This window comes from Anabas testudineus, chromosome 4 (genome assembly GCF_900324465.2).
Source record: "Anabas testudineus chromosome 4, fAnaTes1.2, whole genome shotgun sequence".
NCBI lineage: Eukaryota > Metazoa > Chordata > Actinopteri > Anabantiformes > Anabantidae > Anabas > Anabas testudineus.
In genome coordinates, this window is record NC_046613.1 from 6,517,484 (window position 1) to 6,540,275 (window position 22,792).

A 22,792-nucleotide genomic window follows, 5' to 3' on the forward strand; every position below is an offset into this window, starting at 1 on the left:
CCTCCCATACAGATTCTGCCCCAGGCAATAATGGTATAGTAGCAGTCAGATGCAAATGTGAGTGAGAAACATGAAATAGGTCAGGGGTTGTGAAAGGCTTCTATAAAAAGCTATGGCTGCATCCTAGTGATTTTTTCTTACACTCAATTTGTGCTACTATTTATAGACCAGATTATCCCAGTTGTCACATACATCAGACTGTTTGTTAAAATAATCTGTGTTAAGTTAAACGACTATTATTACACATGCAGAAAACTGCATCAAAAAAGTCCTACATTACAGGGGCTTGGAGTTCAATACTCAATATGCCCAAATACAAATAACATTTGTACTTAAGAACTAAATTAGGAGGAACTGTGGCTTCTAGGAAGTAAACATTTACATCTACACAGAATACATGAATATATTTGGAATGAAATTAACTTTTAATTGGAACAAACTCCTTTTGGCATTCCACACTCAAGATCCATAAATCTGAAATAAACTACTTACTTGGAAGCATAGCTGCTAGAAAGGCAAACACTAAGTAATGGCTACAACCAGACATACCATTCTTAGGGAAGTGATATAACAGTTACAACAATTTATGAAATCTTTGTCATAAAAAGAATCACCTTTTATGGGTGTACAGGAAGATCATTTAAAAAAAATGGGAAGAAACAGATAATGTATTTTTCCCTGTAACAACCTTTTCTTTAACTTCATCTTTTTAAAAATAAAAACTTATATAAAAAAGGAATAATATGATCCCGCATAAAGAGTACATGTCAAAAAAGTAAATAAATTCTTTACCTACTATGTCACTGAGTAAACAAGTAATAACAATGTTTGATAACATTTATGAAGCAACTTGCACAACAATATTTTATTAAAAATACAGAGGAAGTGTGGCAAAGGCTAACCTGAACATATTTGCCAATGATCTTCATGATCTCCAGGTTGAACTGTTTGACAGGGGCTGCTGATAGTTCAATGTGACTCAGGAGGCTGTAGATGATATGCAACAAGGACTGCTGCATGCTGGGAAGGCCTTTTTCCAGTAACTGAGAGACACAGATGGATGCATTTACGGTCAATGCTTTTGATTTGGTCTTTCCCTATATGTTGAACAGAAACTAGTTTGATCTTCTTATGTACCTCAGCTAAGTAGGTGACCAGGTTCAAGGTTATCTCAGCAAAGGCATCATGGAGGTAGCGACAGACCACGTTGATCCAGTTGGTGCAGTCGCGGGAATAACTGTGTGTGCTGTACAGGCTCATCATGTGGGCCAGGTTGGACAGTGTGGGCGACTTCTCATCTGTGCAAACCTTAGCTATTTTATCAGCTGTCTCCTTACAGAAAGAAGTAGGGCTGTCAAAGTGCAGGATGAGGTGTGGTAGAAGGCAAAGGATATTCAAAGGAAAACCTGCAAACATGTTCCAGGAAGACATTAAACAAAAGAGTTACAGGATCAAACTGCAGTTAATTACACTGATAACAGAAAACTCAAAATGCAATGAAGAGAACAAGGAAAGTTTGAAAACACTGATTTTTAAGACACACTAAGAAATGTGTTAATACATAAAAAAAGAATAATAATAAAATCATCAATCTTTACCTGCTACTTGTGAAGGATCTACTAATGTATGCCTAGAGACACTGATGAGTTTGCTGAGCAGGTGGATGGTGAGCTCCTGAGTAGAAGCAGAGGTGAAGCCTTTCAGGAAGAGCTGCAGCAGGCCAGGGAAGCTATACCACTTGAGCTTGGCCTGGACCTTCTCCAGACGTTCTCTGCTGTCTGCACGATCCAGAGGCAGCTGGCCCAGCAGCTTGTTTAGTAGCCGCAAGGCAAGCAGATACTCAAATTCATAGTCTGACTCGAGCAAAGATGCGGCAATCCAAAACACAGTGGCCATTAGATTTGAAGGGTCCACGGGAGGGATAGTGTCCCCCCCTGGACTACCTCCCCCACCAAGTGATGATAAGCTCCGTGTACGTGCCAGGTTTCCGTGGCTACCACCTAGTCGGTCTGCTATGTCAAGAGTGTTACTCCTGCGCCTGTCAGCTTTTCGTTCACCCAAAAGGCTGGCACGGAGGGAGTTGCTGCGAGTATGAACATAATGAAACAGACCACCACTGTGTAGGTTCAGCTGCCCTGTGCTTTTCCTGTTGGCAGCAAATTTAGGTCCCAACAAGTGATCACGAGGAGAAGTTCTGTTGGGTGGGAAGAGAACTCATTTATGTTATTGAAAATGTCAAACTTGGTTGGGTTATTAGTGGAGTTATCAAGAGGAGGACTTACTGTGCTAAGGCAGTGAGGAGGTCATAGTTTTTGACTGTGTCTGCTAGCGTGTCAATGCCTGACTCCAAAGTCAGGAGCAGTTCAATGACAAAGCCCTACAGAGAAAGGAAACACAGTATCCAGCTTGTCAGTAAGAAACAATTTACTTATTTCTTTTTTATAGTTTTTTTATTTATTTATTTTTTTTTTTTTAATTCTATTTAATCTACATCCTACTTTTTTGATGTGACCGAATTTCCATCTGAAATTGACCTGTGCTTTTTGGGGGAAATATATGATTACACCGTATGGGCCTAGATGAGATATGACTTTTTATCATTGGGTCAAATCAAATGAAACCTACTGTAAGTAAATGTTAAGAACATTCAGCATTTAAGTACATTGAGCAGTAGTGTGTGGTGTTACATATTAGAGCACTGATAAAATGAAATAAAGATAAAAATTTTTTATGTTCTGACCTGAGCTTCCTCTCCTGGGTCTCCTACAGTCTCTACCAGTCGAGACAAAATGTCAGACAGCGTGGCAGGAGTCAGAGGTTGTTTAAGTGCCCTGAAAATCTGGAATGAGCGGCCAGCATAGTGGCGACAACAACAGGACAGAGCTGTTTGCAGAGCTACTTCACTCAGCAATGACTCCAGCTGAAAACCTGAAGAAACCCACATGTATATACATGTAAATATGATGAAGCTACAACTTTAAATCAAACAGAAATATATAGAGTTAGGCAATAAGCACCTATGACCCATACAGACCTGACTGAGAGTGTCTGAAGACAGTCACTACATGTCTAACAAAAACACTCAGCTGGTCGGCACTTTTAATGTTAGGGTTTTTGGGTGACACATCCTCATGGTTCCAGAGTGGGCCTCGCTTTCTATGGGTGAAAGAGCAAACAAACATCAGGCAATGTGACCTTTTCCCAGCTGCAGAATTACACCACACCTCAAAATGTTATCTCACCAGGCAAAAGAAGTCAATATGACACCAACCACAAGAGCGAGAAAAAAATCTAATTAAACCCATGCAAAGTAAAAAAATACCCAGTCCTTTCAGACACTGCTGGAAGCATGAAAACAAATATTTCAACAGTATGAACAACATGGTACAAATGTGTTGAAAATTTGAATGGTTTAAAGTAATATATGTTAAGCGTATCAATTAATGAATCACACCAAGTTACTTTGTTACAAGTATTGTACAAGTAACAACTAGTATACATGTAAGGAATGCTCATTTTAATGATCTCACCTCGATGTAATGAACTCAATGAGAGCTTTGGCTTTCTCGTCTTGTTCAGCAGTGACATCGACCTCACTCAGAAGTGTGGGGGAGAGGTGGGATAAAGCTGTACCTCCTGCCCCAAGACTTATACTGGAGGATGTGGAGCTCGAGCTGAGGCCGGAGTCTGTCATAGGTGAAGGCTGAGAGTCTGGCAAGAACTCCTGCACTCCTATAGCAACAAGTTACAAGAAAAATGCTCCGTTATGATTTTCTAACACTAAAATCATTTAGCAATCTCCATTCTACAGTAATCTATATTTTTGCAAAATAAATAGATAATCACGGGTGAAATATGTTTCATCTTGTGACAAACCTGAGCATATATTTATGTAGTGTTAGTCTAAATTTTAGAATGATCAAGAAGCAGGGTTTAAACGAGACTGTGCTGGGATTGATCTTTGCTGCCACCCTGTGATCTGTTTTGGCAATACAACAAACAAGTACTTGCAATATTATCCCTCCATTTATATGAGGTAGGTAATACGTTTAACTTCTTTCAGTTCAACTACAGTTCTGCTATTCCTTGTGTTTTTTTCTTTGAATTCTAAGATGAGAACTGACCTGTGAGATTCAACTCCGGAGCTACTGGCTTCACAGTCAGAACCCTTGGATCATTGTAGTCTCTGTTCCGTAAAAGCACCATAGCCACAGACTGAACATTGCTATTTGCTCCCTGGACGACAAGCAGATGAAGCAGCAGACGTTTGCAATGTTCATAGACCTCTGGGTGGTGGTGATCAAACCCTTGAGGAATACATAAAAGAGATTGAATGAATGTAGCAAGGGAAAACACTTTGAAAAGACCAATGAAAATTGACAAAAAGCTACCTATAAAAATTGCATGTAGCAACAGGTGCAGATAGGCACTCCACTCTACTTTGACCCCATGGTCCACAATGAGGTCTGTCAGTAGGATGACTGCAATGTTACATCTGAAAAACAGAAATATACAGTATGTAGGTTGACTTAAACAAAGAACAGAATAGGACACAGGCAGAGGAAGTTGGTGTATGTGGTACCTGTGGAGTGGTACAGCAGGGGCATTGGTCTCGGGCAAATAGTCCACCAACGGAGACCAGCAGCCTCCTGTTGGAGGGAAGGGAAGAGGCTCTGGGCGATTATGATCCATCACTTTCAAACGCCAGTTAGCATACAGGGGCATCGAATCACCTGGAGAAGGGAGAAGATAATCAGAAATGTAACTAACCCAATTCTAAATAGTGTGAAGTTGGGAGGTGCAAAGACTGCTCTTGCTCTTACTCTTCTCTTCTTCGTAGGAGCCTCCAGAGCTGCTGCTGTAACGCGATTCCAGACGATGGTGCTGGCGGTTCAGGTTACTGTTCAGACCACTGTAGATTTCCAGATGGGTGTAACTGCAAAAATGACATGCTTGATTTCAAAAAGCATCAGCAAAAAGTTTTTTGCCCACCATCAACAACTTAAGTCAAACTCATTGCATCAGCAACTAAAAGTATATTAGCTCAATGTTGTCAGAAACTCTAAAATAAACTTGAGATTTAGTTTTTCATGTTAACTCTAAATGAAATAGAAATTCAGACTGCCATTATTATTATTACTGTTTTCACATTACTTATACCTGTCGTCCATGTTTGAGTCTTTGATCTTGCTGTCACGGTGACCATCGTTCTCTGGCACCATGGTATTGCTGCTGGAGGTTGTTCCTGAGAGAGCAGAAATGAAAGAGCGACTATCTTAGCATCAACAAAACATTGTTTAGCACTGGCAACACAACCTAATCTGTGAACTGGTGTGTTTCCAGTGCTCATTACCTGAGGTGACTGAGGGGATCTTGTAGCTGGAGGTAATGCGATAGTAGGGTGGGTTGTCCATGTGAGTGACAGCTGAGCTAACAGGATCAGTTAACTCAAGCTCACACATCAACTCCTCCAGCAGCTGCATAGTTTTATCTCTGCCCAAGTAAACCACCACACGTTTCACCTGAGGACACACAACACATTCAGAAAGACGAGTAATAGGTCCTGGACGTTGCACATAGGGATATGACAATGCAATGTGTTGTGACTTACGTAGGGCAAGAGACTGGGGTCACTGTTGACTCCTGACATACTGATGAGGAAGTGCAGAATGATTTTGAGGTTCTTTGGCCAGCTGTCTGCTAATGTAGTCCATACATTCTCTATTTCTGACCAAGCAAACTCATCCCCATACTGTAAAAATAAAACCATTTCATGATCAATCCATTGCCTCAATCAACATTTCCATAGCAACAATGCAAATCTGAATATAACAGAGGGCACATGGTTGATATGCTGTGTTACCTTAGCGGTCATGAACATGAGGTTGTTTAGCACCATGGTGGTTGCACGAGGGGAGCCCCAACCCTCTCCACGGAGCCACCGCCGGCTGTTGACCATCATGATCTCCCGCTCATGTACGTCCTCATCATCCTCACCACTGCCACAATCCTCTGGTCGTCGTACAGTTGGTTTGAAGTCCACCAGCTCCACATTGTTCATCCAAGGTAGGAGATAGTGTAACATTACTTGACGACCACTTGGATGCGCTGTCTGGATACGCTGGCTCACCTCTGAAGTGGCGTAGTGAAGTAAAACACTGTTTACTGAATATTCAACCTTACCTACTTCTATTTTTTAGTCTCCACAGTGTGATAACATCCAGTGATGACTGATTCACATTTTAATCAAAGCTGCATTTGCTAACATTTGGCTGGTTCCTACTGCAAAAAGCCTTATGTCAGGTTTAGGTGAAAATACATGATCATGGTACAGCAAGGCTTACATGTGCTATAGTGGACAAGTGAAAAACTCACAAAGGGCAGATCCCTTTTGTACCATGCACAATTAAAACTGACAAAAAGATTTAACCAACTGTAATGTAGCAGACCTGAGAAGATGGGTAGCGTGAGCTCTGGATAGGTCCTTGCAAGCTCCTCAGACAGCTGGTAGTAAGACACAGAGTAGAGGTGTGGCAGCGGTGAGGGAGGGGTTAAGATGCCATCTGTTCGTAGGATCTCCAATTTGTGGGCATAACGGAAGAGCTTGGTTTCCAGGATCTATTCATTTCAAAAGAATAATAGTAGTTTATTTAATTTTACAGCAAATATAAGTGTGACATGTAGTGTACATGAGTCAACCAACATTCTTACCTGTAACAATTGCATGGCCACCTCATAAATGTCCCTGGAAGAATCAGCCGCCTTGAACAGAATTAGGTTGAGCAGCACCACAGTGTCAAATTGGTAATCCCTAACAGAAAACAGAAAACACGTTCATTATTTGAGTCTTGATTAGATGGTTCCATCAAGGACCAACAAACCCACAAAAATCTGTTAAGCTAGCAATTTGTAGTACCTGTTGTGAAAGACATTGGCGATCGCTCTAAAGCAGCCTGCAGCCACACGACGGGAGCCAGTGTAGCAGCGGTCCACAGCCCAAAACATGAGGTTGCTCTGGTCTGGATTTAGCTCTAGCAACAGCATGACAGCCTCACAACCCAGTTGGTGAACCTGCAGGAGACCACACAGAAGCTGTTAGACCCATGGGTTCCCACAAAAATGTTACATATTAATGGCAAAAGCCCTTTGATAAATATGGATCGTAACATGAAGTATCTGGCATTTGTAATTACTCTAAACAAGGCAATAATATCTTGAAAACTTTCTAACAATACAGTGACTTATGTCACTGTATTGTGACCTCAATAAATGAGGTGAGTCACATTGTTTTGGGGAATGGGTGGGGGTTAATTTAGTTAGAGCCAGCACCACAGTGGGCTCCAGCAAAACATTGCAGCCTTATGTGGACAAAAGGTTTGAGCTGCCTTTTCTCAAACACAACATGATTTCATCCAGTAAGACTCTGCGTTGGCCATTCACATGCTTTCACATTCACTTTCCTGGTGGATGGATGCAAAGCGAATGCTATGTACCTGCAATTAACCTGGACGCTGTCATGTTCACAGTATGACACAGTCGCCACTGCATTTCAGAATTGTACAATCCTGTCTGTGAGTATTACAAACCACTGTGATGTTTAAACAGCTAACCAGTACATAAACAACACATTTTTCATTCAATGGCAAGATATTTTTTGAACTATTTTTAAAAATCAAAGTTAGTTGACTTGAGAAAACTTCTCCCCTTACCTTCTTGTCCTGAGAATCCAGGATATTGTCCAGCCACTTGTATAGGTAGCCATCAGAAGACAAACCAACATTGTCTGCTACAGGTCCACAACACAACACTGCAGACATGGCCTGTAAGACAAAAAAAGTTAATCTGGTTATCATTACACAAGTGTAATTTTTATTGTATGCAGAAAACTGATTTTGCATTTGGATCATATTATGCGTTTGTTTATACCTTTAGTGCACAGTACTGATGGCGGTTGATCTGCATATTTCTGTCACTATAGCGGTCCAGGGGAGTGAACATGATGCTGAAGGGCCCAGCCCAGTGACTGAACAGCATGAACAGACTGTGTCTCAGTGACTGCTGGGGGAAGATGGTCCTCCTCTGGTGTACTGTGCAAAATTATGAAGTAACACATGAGCCACCTTTTCTTTTTATTACTTCAGACTTATTTAGAACTGACATCCAGTGCAAGTAGGAACATGTTTGTGACTGTAATTGTGAGATTTACCTGGGACATTCTGTATGATATTAGCTACAAGTGCACTGAAGTGACAACGAATGTCCTTCAGTGTGTCAGAGTCTTTGTCATTTTCAGCCTCAAGCAGTTGCCTGGTCAGATCAACATACTCAAGCAATGTGCTGTTCAGAGAGTGGCTCTCTCCATCTAAGCCTCCACTGGCTCTGTTTAAAACAAACAAACCAAAAAAACAACACACAGTTATAAACATGCAATTTTTTAATAATATGGTTAATGAAAAAATTGTCTGTTTATTATTACATACATCTGACTGATGACACCAGCATCAGCCAACAGCTCAAATATCCGGACCAGCTGGACCCTGAGGATGTCGCGACGCCTGCGTCGTTTCATGTTCTGCAGAGTGACGAATGAAGAGTGCGGTATTTTAACTCAGTAAATTTTCTTTTAAGAAGTGAAAGGTTTCAAATATTTGATCGACATGCACTTACTTCAGGTCTTCTTTCTAAAGCTTCTTTTATGATGGGATTTAACTCCTCCATCAACTCTCTGTGGGTGATGAATGTTACTTAAATAAACAACAAAGATACATAAAGTTATGTCATATGGGTCATGTTGAGTGTTGTTTACCTGAAGGCCATGGGGATGGTCCTGCCAAGCCCCAACACAAGAGACTCTGTGATGTCCATGCTCTCAGAGCGCATCATGGGAACAATGTGTTTGAACAGGGAGGAGGGGGACGGAGTGCCAACAATCTTTTAACAGACACAGAAAAACCACTGAATAAAATAAATCAAGTCTTCTACAACTATCATAATTATTTATTCTAATGTGTTTGTCATATTATTTTATAACGCATTTTCAATGTTTTTTTCTGACCTTTGAATCATAACTATAGCCACTGTCCGGTGTGGACGCCAGCGTCTCAGGCGGGGAGCAGCGGACGGAGCCAGAGGTGGAGGATGAGGAACTAATGGAGGAGGAAGAGGAGGCAGAGCTGCAGCAGAGGATCAGGTAGTTCCTCCAAAGGCCAATGTAGGAGTCACTGGTGTTCAGACTGTTAACTTTTTTGGCGTTGATGGGGCTACTGGAGGTGGACATGCAGAAGAGTTCAGAGGTTAATTAAAAAACATGAGAAGTGTAAAACAACACTGAATAGCAGGCGCACACAACAAAGGGGCTGCCTCCACCTTGTTATTGTTCAGTCCTTCACACAGGGTGGCATGCTTCATAACTCCCACACATTTACCTCAAGTCAAACAACTAAAGATAGTATTATTTTGTGCGAAGTCCTCTGTTCCCAATTCAAGCACATAATATAATTTTAAACACACCTGATCCTTTCACAGACACATCTATGATAAAAACACCTACTGCCTACAATCAGAAGATTGAGGAAACATACTTGATGTCTATTTGCGGAGACAGTAGCTGCAGACGGGTGTAGGCAAACATCCAGGCGTAGTTGAGGGCAGTGGGGCAATGTTTGGGCAGGTGATCCTGCCGCAGGTAGCTGGAGAAGCTGATGACCCAGGGGTCTTGGCCCTGAGTAACATGGGCAAAAACCCAGATGTGCGAAGGGCTCACCACATCAAACTGGTGGCTGATAGGAGATGAGCTCCACTCAGCTAGTGTTTGGAGATCAATCCCACTAGGACAATACAGCAGGTTTGTCTAAAAAGAAAGCCTAAGTTTAAGTCTCATAAAACAAACATAACATAAAACAAATATTCTGAATTCTGATTATGATTCTGTTTACCTGGTCAGCTCCTGTGAGATGAATGAAACTCTCTAAAACTGATGCACTTAATCTGTCCATTACATCAATGGCCAATTCTTCACCCCCCTGAATGATTAATGGAGAACAAATGTCAGAAAAGTAGTTGAAAGTATTTGTTACGTCAGTCATAACATAATGCACCATGAGTCTAAAGTAATTACCTTGCCAATGCCCAGCGAAGCGTGCAGTGCACGGACCTCTTTGAGGATGTTAACAGCTAGTTTGCGTGTGGCAGGGCGACAGCTACATAGCACCACCAGTGCTAAACCCTCCACCAAATGCAGCACACCTAATGGATGATTACGTTCCAAGGACAGAGAATGGCCACTGCTTGAACCCTGTTTAAAAGTACATGTATTTATGTTTAGGCTTATTTCCTCTATGTGAGCATCCAGTTCTTTTTAAGCTAAAAGATGGAAAGGGTTTGAATGTCACATTATAATGTGTATTACCTTTTTCCAATAAAAAAAAAAAAAAGGAAAAAAATAAATAAATAAAAGTACATGTATTTAAAATCACTTAAAACTTTAGAATATTTAATACACATCACTAAACATAACATAAAATATAAAGTCAAACTACAATGCTGCATAAAAGCAATTAATTTAACAGACAAAACATCCTTCACCAACCTGTGCATCATGGCTCTTATTGCTGCTCTGTTTCCACTGGCTGATGAGCTGTAACAGCATCTTGACAGCATTGTCCAACAAGGTGGGGTGGACATCAGTCACCTCTCGAACAATGAAGTAGACAAAGCCTGAAATCACATCCTCTCGCCACTCTGGGAAGTCAACCATCAGGGCCTGAAGAGTTGTAAAGGCAAGGCCACGTAGCTCCTCATCCATGTGGATGGTTAGTCTAAAGGAGAAGATGGAGCCAACAGGAAGAAAGATATTAAAAGACACATTAGAGACCACTAAAGCAACAGTAGATTCAGTGATGTGTCTGCATTAAGTTTGGAGAGGTTAAATTACTTGGCTAGAAGCTCTATTAGATCTTGTCTGCTCATGCCATCTGGTATTAATCTTGGGATGGCTGCCACACATGTACGGAATAGATCAATCTTTGGCTTCCTCTCACCCCTGTAAGATAAACAATTTATGAAAACCTGCACCAGGTTAGAAAAATAAAGAGTCTTTGAGAGTAACACAAATGTTACTATGAATTCAGGTGGCTGTTACATACGTGATCATGTCCTCAGGCTCTTTGTTGGACATCTGTACACTCGTCATGCTCATGGAGCGTCCTACCTCCTTGTCCAAGTGCCGAAGGATGTTATCTAACGCCTTTCTTACTTGTGGGTAATACAGTGACATGCCTGAAAACCCCAAACAGAGTCATTACACTCACATTGAAAAAACACATTACAAAAATATCCCCTTTTGGCCAACTGCTGAATTTTAATTGTAAACGTACCTATGACCTTGGCTTCTTCATCAGTGAGTGTGGTGTTAAGGAAGATCTTTTTCACACGAAGGGTGTTACCAGAAGGCATAATGATCCCTGTTGTAGGCATAGGAGGCTCCCCATCTTTCTGCTGTAGGCTGTCAGCAATCACCAAGAAGGCTCGCAATCCAATATTCATTCTCTGGGGCGAGTAGATAAGAGAAGATAAGAGAGAATCCGCCAACACTTCAACCATATCACAACAAGCCTTCACACATTACCTCTGGATTGATGGTAAAGGTTTTGTGAGACTTGCCCACACACAGAAGGTCATAGATAATCTCCTTCATAGCAAAGTCCAGTCTTTCCTGTGGCAACAACCAAACAGATTAGCATTCACAGACACTCACAGCATAATCCTAGTTTTTAGCTTAACTGAAATTCAGTTATGTCACGCTCCAAAGCCTACCTGAGCTATGAACTGGATGATCTTGACAAAGATGTTGAGGGGCGTGTCTCTTGGCACCACACTGCGGGAGCCTTTGGGGAAAAGTGCTGAAATAATGCTGAGCAGCCGACTAGGAGAAAAGATAGGACAGATTGCCTAAGCATACTTAGGAATAAACTGGACACTGTTTAAATTACTTCTGCTTGGTTGCAACAAATTGCATGATGATGTGTGTGAGCAGTCCAAGCATCACCTCACATATCTGGAACTGACCTCTGTGTGACAGTATTGCTTTCACACTTGATCCTGATAATGTAGACCCACAGCAGTCTGTAGAGTGACTCCAGTGCTACACGGGACATTTTGGGGTCTTTGTTCTGTGGATGTGAAAAGAGTAAAATAAGTCACTTTTAACAGCTTAATTACACACCTTAGTGTTGAGAGATAGTGTTGTTGCTTTCTGGGGAAACTCAGATGAAACACATGAAAACTGTGCAACAATATCTGGACTTCAAATCAGTCACCGGCTGCTGTCCAAACACTGAAAGTCCACATGGTCTGGAGATTACTAAGCTTCAGGTTAACAGAATTTTTAATACATATTTAGCAGTAGAAAAATACAATACAATTTTATGATCTGTAAGAGGAAATATAGAATATTCATCTTGACGTAAATAATGTCATTTACATAAAATGTTAAATGTAACTGCACAGTAATTGTGTTCTGGAGTATAGGACACTATTTTCTATTATGCTTAAAATAGTATTCGTAGTGTTATGATACGTTCTCAGACATACTGTGAGGAACCATTTTCAAGTGCATGTGATGTGGTCATGGTCCAAGGATTTTTAAATGACAGCTTTACCTTGACGGGATGATGGATGTTTATTGTTTGCTCAAACTGCATTAAACACAAATGACCTACCTCTCCACCTTTCTATTCAACTACACCAATATGGCTGCATTTCACCATTTTAATCTTTTAAACTAATTAAACTACAAACACCAAATGTCTATTACTGATTTAGAACCACTGTCAATCAAAAACAAGGTCTGCACTGTCAATTTGGTCATTTACAGTGAAGACACAACTGAAGGACAGAGACCTTTAATGACTCTTCAACATTAGCACAGATATCCCTTAGAGGGCACAGTGGCAATGCTTGTAACTACAGCACACAAAACGGCTTTGCTTGAGCATAGTACCATAAAAGGATAAGGTGGCAGATTATTTCAATGAAGCAAAGAGCAATACAGAATCTCAAACTACAGTCTGTTCATTTTCATACATCACCTACCTTAATAAGTTTGGTCTGCCGTAATTTCTAATAACTTAAATGTCATGTAAATATGTTAATTACAACAGGGAGACCCCCCCCCACCTTTGGCAAGTACTGGATCAAGCAACAAGAAAAGTGAGAGCATGTGACTGCTGCCAGACAGCCTATTAACCTAATAGCAACTCAAGTAAAATTAAATCTAGCACTGCCAGTACACACAGCAAAAACACATTCATAATAGCCAAATGAATTTATCGTCTTAAAAAATAGGTAAGCACAATATTGAACACCTATAATCAATATTGCATAATACACATCATTTTTTCATTTCACCACATAATACCACCACATAACTAATATTACTGCAGAGTTCATATTGTAATGGCCTTGTAATTACAGCTGAACAAAAAATATTCTTGATATCATTCCAATAATATAGTATCAGTCCTTACACAAAATTATACCATACCCTCCTATTAAACACAAACATCATCTACAGGAAAAATCTAAATATCTCTTATGTTATCAGACAATTGTCATCTCCACAAAGCATCCCATGAACAAAGCCTAAAGCAATATCACGGTATCACAATATTTACAAGGAGTTCATGTATTCCTCTTCACTACTTTGGCAAACTCTTCAATGTCACAACAGAGAACATCTAACTACCCTATTAGCCAAGCGGGTAAAACTGCACTACCCTACATCCTGGTCAGGTGGCCGGAAGGGATCACCAGGCAGGTCACTGACACCAGATAACTCACCTGCAGCGTTTCAATCTGCTTTCGGATGCTGTTGTTAGACGGCATCTGGAGCGAATCAATGTGAGAAAAAGATCAAATGACAGGAGACAAAGAATGTAGGGTTGGGGAGGGACACGTACAAGTTATAGGCAAAAACAAAAACTAAACATGTGACAAGAGCCGTTCAAAGCATCTTCACTCTTGTCTGTGATGGTACATAATACTAATTTAGTGAAATGAAACAAAGGACTGTTGAACATGCCATATGAAAAATTTATCAGAGTATTTATTAGTGGCATGCTAGCAATATAAAGCCACAGTCCATTTGTATTTGAGGTGTGACCAAATATATCAACACAGAGTGAACAAAATCAATTAAGAATTTAAAGTGCAAAAGCAAACCAACTAAGGTGTGCTGTGGTCTGGAAATCAGACAGTAGGAGAGAGACAATACACACAAAATAGGGGAGTAGACATGATGGGACAAAGAAAAGCACACTGAAAGATGACAATGGAAAATGATACTGAAAAATATAAACAAAATTTCAAAAGTTTCACCTACGAAGCCAACAAGCAGCAACACCCAGGTCAGCAGTCCACTCAAATCTATGTGAGGCACACTCAAAATGCTAACTGTGTTTTAACCCTGTGGGAATCACACTTTAAAGTAGGGCTGCACATCAATGGTATAAATGCCCATTTCTATTAGTTTGTAACATATTCCTAACACAAATACTGATATATACATATTTGCCATTGTAATATTTTTAAAGATAGTGATGGCTATAAAGTCAACTGGTCCCTATTCTTGCCATAATCCACATTTAAGTGAAATAAATAAAGGCAAACAGTATGCAAATACATTAGAAAAAGTAAATTAATCAAAAATGGACAATTAGTACAGAGTGAGGATGTCAAACTTTAAACAGGATTTATATTTGATTGCTGTAATTTGGTCCTAAAACTAAAGGCTAAACTATAATAGCTCTTCATCTTTACTTCAATTTGCGTCACTGGACACTGGACAGTCAAATGAGTTCATTTGTTAAGCATAGTGTGGGAGATTGACATTTAACACCAATGTTCCCTGGGAACTTCAGTCCTTTACTTTAATCATAAAAAACTCACTCAATGTAAGTAATTCCAATTACTGCACTGTTAATCAAAACATAACACCTGGTATAAACTATATATTCATCTTCTCAAGCACAGCCACAGGGTTAAAATCACTGTTTGGACAAGAATCTCTAAATCACCAACAGTGCCGCTACAGTAAAGCCTTCACACAAACCCGTAGAATTATCTCAATCAAGGAATCTGCTTCAACACTCAGAAGACTGACTGATTATAATTTTCAAATTAAGCGAACCTAAAACAATTACAATGGTGAAAGCGAATACTGGAATGAGATCACTGAGAAGACAGACGTCCATTCAAAACCATTGGAAATCACCATCACAAAGATGCAAACGGAAATTTATCCACCACAAGATCATACAATCTCCACAAAGGGTAATCAATGCAGAATGGAAAAGACAGTCACTGAGTCAGTCATTCAGTGATGTGGTCAGTCAGCCTCTGGAATGAACTGGCCTCATGATGGTCAGGGACAGGAGGAGGAAAGTAGGTTTGATTTGTTCATAATTGGTTTGCAATGAGTCATTAACAGACATGAGTTAAAACAGCACTTGAAAAAACATAATATGTAAGATGTACTACCTATTATGTAGGATACATTTGGGATAGAGTTAAAAGATGCCACACATGGTTACTTTATTAACATTGCTTATTAAAATCTCTGTGAACTCACTTGTGACTTATTTGTGACACCTAATCTTTTATTATGGGGTTTGCATTTTGTCAATTTTAAGAGAGAATTAGCTTAAAATGGACAAAAGCTTAGACCCTAAAGAAAGGTAATACTGTTACTTTATCAAATCAAGTGCTATTCCTGTCCAAATCTGGTAGCTGATAATGGAGGGGAAAGTACATTATGATCTTTAGACAGAACCACAGAGCACACCCCTTCAGAGCTTCTTCAATCAGTGGTATTAAACATGTAACCACAGAGCAGCATAACAACAATATTTCCTTTCCATTTTACAGTAATAAATGTTGATGGCTTCATTCATTTCATTCACATGAAAAAGTTGTGCAAATTTAAGGGGACTAATGTCACTTCATACTGCCACCAAGAACACACAATTTAATTTTAGGTTTTATAACATGAGTCATAAGATGTCTGAGTTCAAACTGACTTGGGCAATTAGCCAAGTATAATGTCCTTAAAATACTTTAATCTGAAGAATACAGTCTTTGTGCTACAGAATACAAACTTTCTGAAACTGATGTTGTACCTTTAGGTGTGAAAGGCAGTTCTGCAGGAAGATATGCCAGTTGTTGAGGAAGAACTGCTTCTGACTAACACACAGTAAGCATGTCACCAGGGGATACAGAGCCTGGGAAGGAAAACAATGTTAGCATCAAAAAAGTAAAGGGATAAGTAGTTTGCCTTTTAATGTCAGATGAGAAAAAATAAGAAAATTAAAACTGCTCTGAAGACAGTTGAAGTTGGTCTCTTCAAGGGTTAACAGGGAAGTTTTATTTATTTATGATACGTCAAACTTTCTGGATGATAATGACTTTGTGTGCTGAGGCCAATAATGATATTGACAGAATACAGGAAGAGTCAAACACAAAAGGAGGAGGAAATAGAGAGGGAAATAGTGATAGGGGTGGGGAGGAAGACAGCTAAAACCACAATGGTAGAATTTTTACCAAAGAGTGCTTCTTTCTGGAACTAAGGTCAAACGTTGTTTGATACAGCATCTCCACAAAGTTCTTCAGGCATGGCACATTGACTTCATTTTTCACTGCCTGGGGGTAAACAAGTTAGTATCATGAATGCCTAGCCATCAAAACTAAATTCAGAGATTTATCTTTACACAGTGTAGTGAAAAGCTGTTACTCACTGCTGCAACAGGGATGAGGATCTCGACAAAAAGGCCTGCCAAAGCGTGCTTTATGTCCTTATCCTTGACTTCCAGGAAATACTGGGCACACTCCTGGGAAGAAACAGACACATTTAAACATGTATATGTTCAGCTGAAAAACACAATGTAATGCTCAGACTCTAGAAGATCATGATTATATAGGTCTAAACAATGATGTGCAGAAACAGAGTGGAGGATATCATCCACTGTAAATTTCATTAGCACATAAAAAAATCAGTTAACAGAGTACAATGAGTTTGTTAATGTATGAGATTAATGAAGAAGCTACTGCCTCATTCACAGCTCTTAGCAAAGCCTGAAAAATACATCCACTCCCTTCTTGGCATATGTCACCTTTGCTCATTACTCATCTAGGTTTATGAGCCATTGCAAGTGCTGCTGAGTTTGAACAAAGAGGCAGCCATAAAAACCAAAATGTCTGAAGCAATTTAGCAAACACACATATCAGCCACCCTTACTGTAAGTATGCTCTACCAAATATGCAAATTAACAATAATCTAACCTGCATGAACTGAAAAGAAGCCTCAAAATCCTCCACAGGATACATTTTAACACGAAAGAATTTCATGCCCATGATGAGACTGATGATGCTTTGGACTACGTAGGGACTCTGCTCTTTTTGCCTGAGCTCCTTCAGTTCTGTGATGAACTTCTTTCTCACTGCTTGAAATCTAAGCACAAACACACACAAAAAACAAATTAATTCAAACTTCAAAAACACTTAAATTAGACTCAGAATGAGGTAAATAGTAAAGAATTCAGCACAATTTATCTTGCTTACTTTGACTGTGTAAGGACTCCAATGACCTCAGCATACAAATCTGCAATGATGTGCACATTGCCAGTGTTGGGGCCACAGTACCTGCAAATTGATGAAGCATTAGTATACTATATAAGTTTCAAACAAACAAACATCTTTCAAATGAACAACTCGTGCATTATCACTGATAATACATTAAAACACCTCCACACAAAATAACAACTTACTTGATGCTAACTAAAGTTGCTCAAAAGGAAGCAATCGTTGCTTCATCAACTGTCATCACTAATGACACTATCAAGGAACAATGACTGAAGAGCCAGAAACAGACTCTCTACTGCAAAGTCAAATCAACAAGCACTAGTGCCACGGTAGCGTGTACATTCATCAGCACTTTGTATTCATGTTATTTAAATGTGCCACTGGTCAGTCTGAGTGCTGATACTTACCCCTCTTTGTGTTTAAAGTGCTTGAATGCCAGGTTTAGAACTTCATGTACTAAAACATCTGGCACTGGATGAAGTGGAATCTGTAAACAAAGAATTACTAGTTTTAATAGAGGTTTTGATAGTCTTCATTCTTTGTCTCTGCTACCATTCTTCATGCTCCCTACAGGAACAAAGCCAAAAACAACGTAGCTCTGGTCTCCCGGGATTGGCTTTTAGTTCACAGTGTTGCTTAGATTTAGACAGCCCCCTTTAGAAACAAGCTTATTTGGGAGTCGGTATGGAGCCTTTTTTTTTTAATTTGCTGTCAAGAAAGACCTTACTAAAACCACAGCAGTTCATTTCTGTACTGCAGAATATCCAAAGCACAAAAAACATGGCTTTACACACCTAAATCAATTAATGAGAGCTTTCCTTTATTCAGTTCAAATTGTCACATCACCACTTTAACAGTTCCTTTCTTTTTAAGAAAATAGTCATCCTGTTTCTCAACAAGTATGTTGATATAGAAAAAGTGATGCAAACATGCACATGTGGTTATTTAGAAAGAGCATTACAAAAATGCAAAACCTACTAGATTTTTATATTAAATTTCCCATCACCTAGTTTATAAGAGGACCTTAAGCTCTCTCATTTACTCTAACAACTTGTGGAACATTTTTCATAACCCTCTTCTTTGTCTTACACTACAGTTATAACAGTTGACCTCATCTTTTCAAAGTGCACCGCACATGTTTACTCATGTGGCTTTTGAAGTCTGTAGTGGGTAAACACTGTCTTCCAGACCGCCCAAATTATTTCAATAATTCCTTTGTAATTCTGTCTGTATTGTTTCCTGGAAGGGAAATCTGAGAACAACACTGACAACAGGTACTTGGTACACGAGGTAAAACAGATTTTTGGTAAAAAGTTAGAAAAGCACTCAAGCACAATAAAGATGTAATAGACAATACAGTTGATCAAACAAACATTTTTTCTCCATTGTGCTAAAATGTGACAATTAGATCTTAGTATACAAGATAATCTCACTGATTTCTGTGGGCAGACACAGTAGATTTGAGTGTTGTTATGCTCTACAATTCCACTTTTCTTTGTTTTCAGTTGGGCACAATCCTTGTTTCCTTGTACCACAGATAAAAACTACAAAATTATTAAACTATATTTTTATCTCTAAAGTCTACAAATTGCTAGTGAGACAACAACAAAAAATATGTGTATTTCCAGTTCTCTTATAAGTATTGGATATTGAACTGGCAGGTAAGAATATGTAATTATTTGTATGTTTGGTAGCAATAACAAGGTGGACACCCTACAACTGCCTACGTTTAAATTATTACATTGAAATCAAGAAGCCAATATAGTGAAAAAATATCCTACATCTGCTTAGCAAATTCAGATGCATAGCTACATCGCTCCTGTGGGTAACCAAGAGCTAGTACACCAGTAACAAGTAACACATTAACTAAGAGCAGTGACAAAGACACAGAAGTTAAAATTTGTCTAAAGAATGGCTGAGTGGAAACAGAAGACACAGTGAATATAAAACTATAAGGAACAGGTGCACTGCCCTTTTCCTTCCATATGTAAACATTCAGTAGACAAATGACCCCAGCAATTCAACATGGAAATATATTGAAGAGGCACTGTAAATCAGCCTACAGTGTAAAACAGAGAGCCAGACTGCTTACCTGTTTTAGAACTTCCACTAAAACTAAACAAAAAATGAAATCTATGGCTAAGTCCCTCCGTTCCAGAAGGTAATCTTTATCCCGGTGCTGTTCATCTCTAGAAGGCAGGGAAGAAAATAATGTAAACAATGGTGTTTTGAGTAAAGTTAACCTTAATAAAAAGCAAAACATTGACATATATAACTGAGGATGAGCAGCTTACCCTTTGGACTTTGTACTGGAGCGAGGCCTGTACTCATAAGACTCGTCTTCAGTACCACTCTGCCGGCGGTACCAGTCAAACAGTGTGCGCAGTAGAGAGGGCAAACAGTGTTCTGCTATTGAGCTCATAGAGCTTATTAACTGGAAAAAATATATACAATTTACATTAGACTATTAACTATTATTAGACACAAATATAATGAACATGCATGAATATTATAGTAGATACCCAATAACTGTGTGCTATACAGAATGAGTAGTAATGACTTTATTTTTATGACAAGGCAGCAAATGCTATTGCTAATGAATAAATACAGAAAACAATATTCAGCACTTTAGAAAGATTATAGTGAACAGTTTTTAAATAATACATAAAACATGAGATGAGGTGATCAGTATGCATAAACTATTTAAGTCCAAGAGTGTGCATTTGTGTTTAAGGGCCAGCACAGCACGATAAGTGAGGTGGATGACTGATGCTAAGGAAGAGAGTTATGCAACTGCTCCCTCTGCCCTTATGATGCCAGGCAGAGACACTACAGCACCCGATGCTGATTTACTGCTGAGGATGACACAGCGATTCTACACTCTCACTTTTGCGCACGCTATACCAGGTTTCTCTCCCTCATTCAAAAAGCGGACAACCAGGATCTATAGCATTATATCCTCATTGGCTTTGGGTTGTGCTGAACAAAGCATTCTGCAGCATCCAGGCCCATTGTATAGAGTTCTACATCAGCTAAAGATGATGGACAGACAGGCCATTGAGTAGGGGATTCATTGGGTGGAGCTGGGGATTCAAATACTGCACACACATACAGAGGTAGGGCAGAGCTGTTTTTAGTCTGGGGAAAAAAATGATTGTCTCACATCCATGCACTACACATGATACAGTTTTTACGTCCCGCTCATGACTATAGCTATACTGACCTGGTCAAATTGTGCATCTTCACCTCTCTGGAGGGAACGGGACAGGGGTTTCTCCTGTAAGAGAGTGAGACAGATGAAATATTTCAGAATGAGTTTGTTAATAACCCAGTAGTAATATTGTTGGTGAGTGCATAATAGCAGATTGTCAGTCAGCAGCACACTTGATGATGAGTAAGCAAGTAAGGGAGAATAACAGAATAGACAGATGTTTTACTGTGGTGCATAAACTCAATGAGAGTCTGAATGAGAGTAAGTGAGTGAGTCAAAACTTGTGTCAGCCTGAGGCTGTCACCCTGCCAGAGGAATGCATGGACTAACAGGGCAGTCAAACAGATATATTTATAGTAACCAGGTGTACCACTCATGTATATTATGTACATAAAGATTATATGTCTCTCCTGCCAATTTCCTCAAACATTTTTCAGGTTTTTCCTAATGTAAAAAAGATCAGAGACTGCCTGAGCACTGTGTGCGACCTGATGTGTTGTGTGTTGAATTTCATTTCCTGTGCGTCTTGACACTAGCTTTCGAGCCTTGTGAGACTCACCAGTGGTTCAGCCATCACCATCTCGATCTTCTTCTCAGCCAAAACAGCAAACTCGGCAAATAGACTTTTGATGACAAACTCCCCGGGCTTGAGCTCGGGGTCAATGGTGATGCTCGACATGGCGGCGATGTTGTGTTTCTCCCACAACAGGGGAGTCACAGAGGCAGGGGCACGGCGTCTACTCACGCTGCTGCTGACTGGTGTAGAAGCTGTAAAAAGGCCAGAGGGCAGAGGTTAGGAAATAATAGTGTGAGTACAAGTGTGAGTCGAAGAAGCCCTCTTGTAAAGTATGCAGTATCATGAGCTAGTTGTGATCCAAACAGGAGCACAGGCATTTCCTAAAGAAGCAAATGAATGGACTCATTGAGAGAGCGGCAGGTATTTCAGTGCTGACTAAAGCAAATAACCAACTTTTTTTTGATTATTGTAATATAATTCTAATTTTCTCAACTGATATCAGCCATAGCAGGTTCAAAAAACATTGAAAACAAACATAATAATCACAACTCCTTAAAGCAAAATCGTTCTTATCTAGAATAATAATCTCTAATGAGTATACACCAGTTCTTTCAACAACTTAGGTTTGAATAAACTGCTCTACATCTTTAAAAAACTTGTTTGTCTTGTAAGAGATGACAACAGATGACATATTAATACAACTCTCATGTCTTTATGGAAAATAAGACACTAGCATCCAGTTAGCTTAGTTTAGCAAAAATCCTGGAAAGAGAAACAGCAGCTAGCATGTTTCTGTCCAGAGGTGACACCATCTGCATAGCATCAACTCTTAGGGTCACTAAGTAACACACTGTGCACTTTGCTTAATAAAATGAAATGGCTGACAGCAGTGGCTTCATATTTATCGTATATACATTAAGGGTATCAATCTTCCCCATCAGCACATTAAACTGGTTTATTTCCCAAAGAGTCAGCTCCATAAGTTAACTTGAAACAGTGTAAACACACAGGCTAACAACAGGATGTTTTTTCTTAAATGTAATCTATGAAACAATAGACAAAAAAAATGTACATTGGTTATGATAATCATGAAAAGTGTATTAACTGAGGCTATGTTCAGGTTTATAGGGTTAAGATTATATATTATTTTTTACTCTGTAGTTTTAAAGGTCATAAAAGTTTTAGTTTTATCTGATATTAAATATGTTAGATGTGTTCGTTTGAAGATGTGTTTATACTTTTGTAAGAAGGACCATATTAAACTGTCACTATACATATATTTCTCAAATAATATCCATGGGTGTCTTTAAAAAGGTACAATCAGTAAATTGCACCATTCTGTAAAAAGTTTCAGCAATAAGGAAAAACACTGAAAAATCTTTGGGGCTCCCCTACCAGTATTAAGAGCAGCTTCCTGAAACACATTAATC

The 22,792-nt window shown here is 39.4% G+C and overlaps 1 protein-coding gene across 13 annotated transcripts in view; it reads right to left on the reverse strand.

Annotated features, from left to right (window-relative positions):
* Positions 1-22,792, reverse strand: part of fryl (furry homolog, like) — a 62,362-nt gene that overhangs the window by 16,465 nt on the left and 23,105 nt on the right. For 10 of the 13 annotated variants that reach the window (XM_026345043.1, XM_026345042.1, XM_026345044.1 and 7 more), the window contains 46 exons: positions 21,405-21,613; positions 20,858-20,911; positions 19,929-20,068; positions 19,727-19,823; positions 18,042-18,121; positions 17,614-17,694; positions 17,335-17,503; positions 16,791-16,883; positions 16,597-16,695; positions 16,176-16,277; positions 13,840-13,884; positions 12,067-12,170; positions 11,815-11,923; positions 11,627-11,713; positions 11,376-11,547; positions 11,145-11,277; positions 10,934-11,041; positions 10,589-10,817; positions 10,118-10,294; positions 9,936-10,022; positions 9,582-9,850; positions 9,056-9,263; positions 8,807-8,931; positions 8,668-8,725; positions 8,481-8,572; positions 8,207-8,379; positions 7,927-8,087; positions 7,710-7,820; positions 6,917-7,071; positions 6,712-6,811; positions 6,450-6,618; positions 5,864-6,132; positions 5,612-5,752; positions 5,354-5,522; positions 5,161-5,245; positions 4,824-4,936; positions 4,583-4,733; positions 4,392-4,495; positions 4,125-4,307; positions 3,531-3,732; positions 3,035-3,156; positions 2,741-2,928; positions 2,283-2,377; positions 1,599-2,194; positions 1,138-1,406; positions 903-1,043 (listed from right to left, as the gene is read on the reverse strand). In XM_026345043.1, the coding sequence (XP_026200828.1) occupies positions 903-1,043; positions 1,138-1,406; positions 1,599-2,194; positions 2,283-2,377; positions 2,741-2,928; positions 3,035-3,156; positions 3,531-3,732; positions 4,125-4,307; positions 4,392-4,495; positions 4,583-4,733; positions 4,824-4,936; positions 5,161-5,245; positions 5,354-5,522; positions 5,612-5,752; positions 5,864-6,132; positions 6,450-6,618; positions 6,712-6,811; positions 6,917-7,071; positions 7,710-7,820; positions 7,927-8,087; positions 8,207-8,379; positions 8,481-8,572; positions 8,668-8,725; positions 8,807-8,931; positions 9,056-9,263; positions 9,582-9,850; positions 9,936-10,022; positions 10,118-10,294; positions 10,589-10,817; positions 10,934-11,041; positions 11,145-11,277; positions 11,376-11,547; positions 11,627-11,713; positions 11,815-11,923; positions 12,067-12,170; positions 13,840-13,884; positions 16,176-16,277; positions 16,597-16,695; positions 16,791-16,883; positions 17,335-17,503; positions 17,614-17,694; positions 18,042-18,121; positions 19,727-19,823; positions 19,929-20,068; positions 20,858-20,911; positions 21,405-21,524 (6,735 nt within the window). In that variant the 5' untranslated portion in view covers positions 21,525-21,613. The remainder of the gene's footprint in view (positions 1-902; positions 1,044-1,137; positions 1,407-1,598; positions 2,195-2,282; positions 2,378-2,740; positions 2,929-3,034; positions 3,157-3,530; positions 3,733-4,124; positions 4,308-4,391; positions 4,496-4,582; positions 4,734-4,823; positions 4,937-5,160; positions 5,246-5,353; positions 5,523-5,611; positions 5,753-5,863; positions 6,133-6,449; positions 6,619-6,711; positions 6,812-6,916; positions 7,072-7,709; positions 7,821-7,926; positions 8,088-8,206; positions 8,380-8,480; positions 8,573-8,667; positions 8,726-8,806; positions 8,932-9,055; positions 9,264-9,581; positions 9,851-9,935; positions 10,023-10,117; positions 10,295-10,588; positions 10,818-10,933; positions 11,042-11,144; positions 11,278-11,375; positions 11,548-11,626; positions 11,714-11,814; positions 11,924-12,066; positions 12,171-13,839; positions 13,885-16,175; positions 16,278-16,596; positions 16,696-16,790; positions 16,884-17,334; positions 17,504-17,613; positions 17,695-18,041; positions 18,122-19,726; positions 19,824-19,928; positions 20,069-20,857; positions 20,912-21,404; positions 21,614-22,792) is intronic. The other 3 variants (XM_026345046.1, XM_026345037.1, XM_026345045.1) reach the window with 1 other exon arrangement.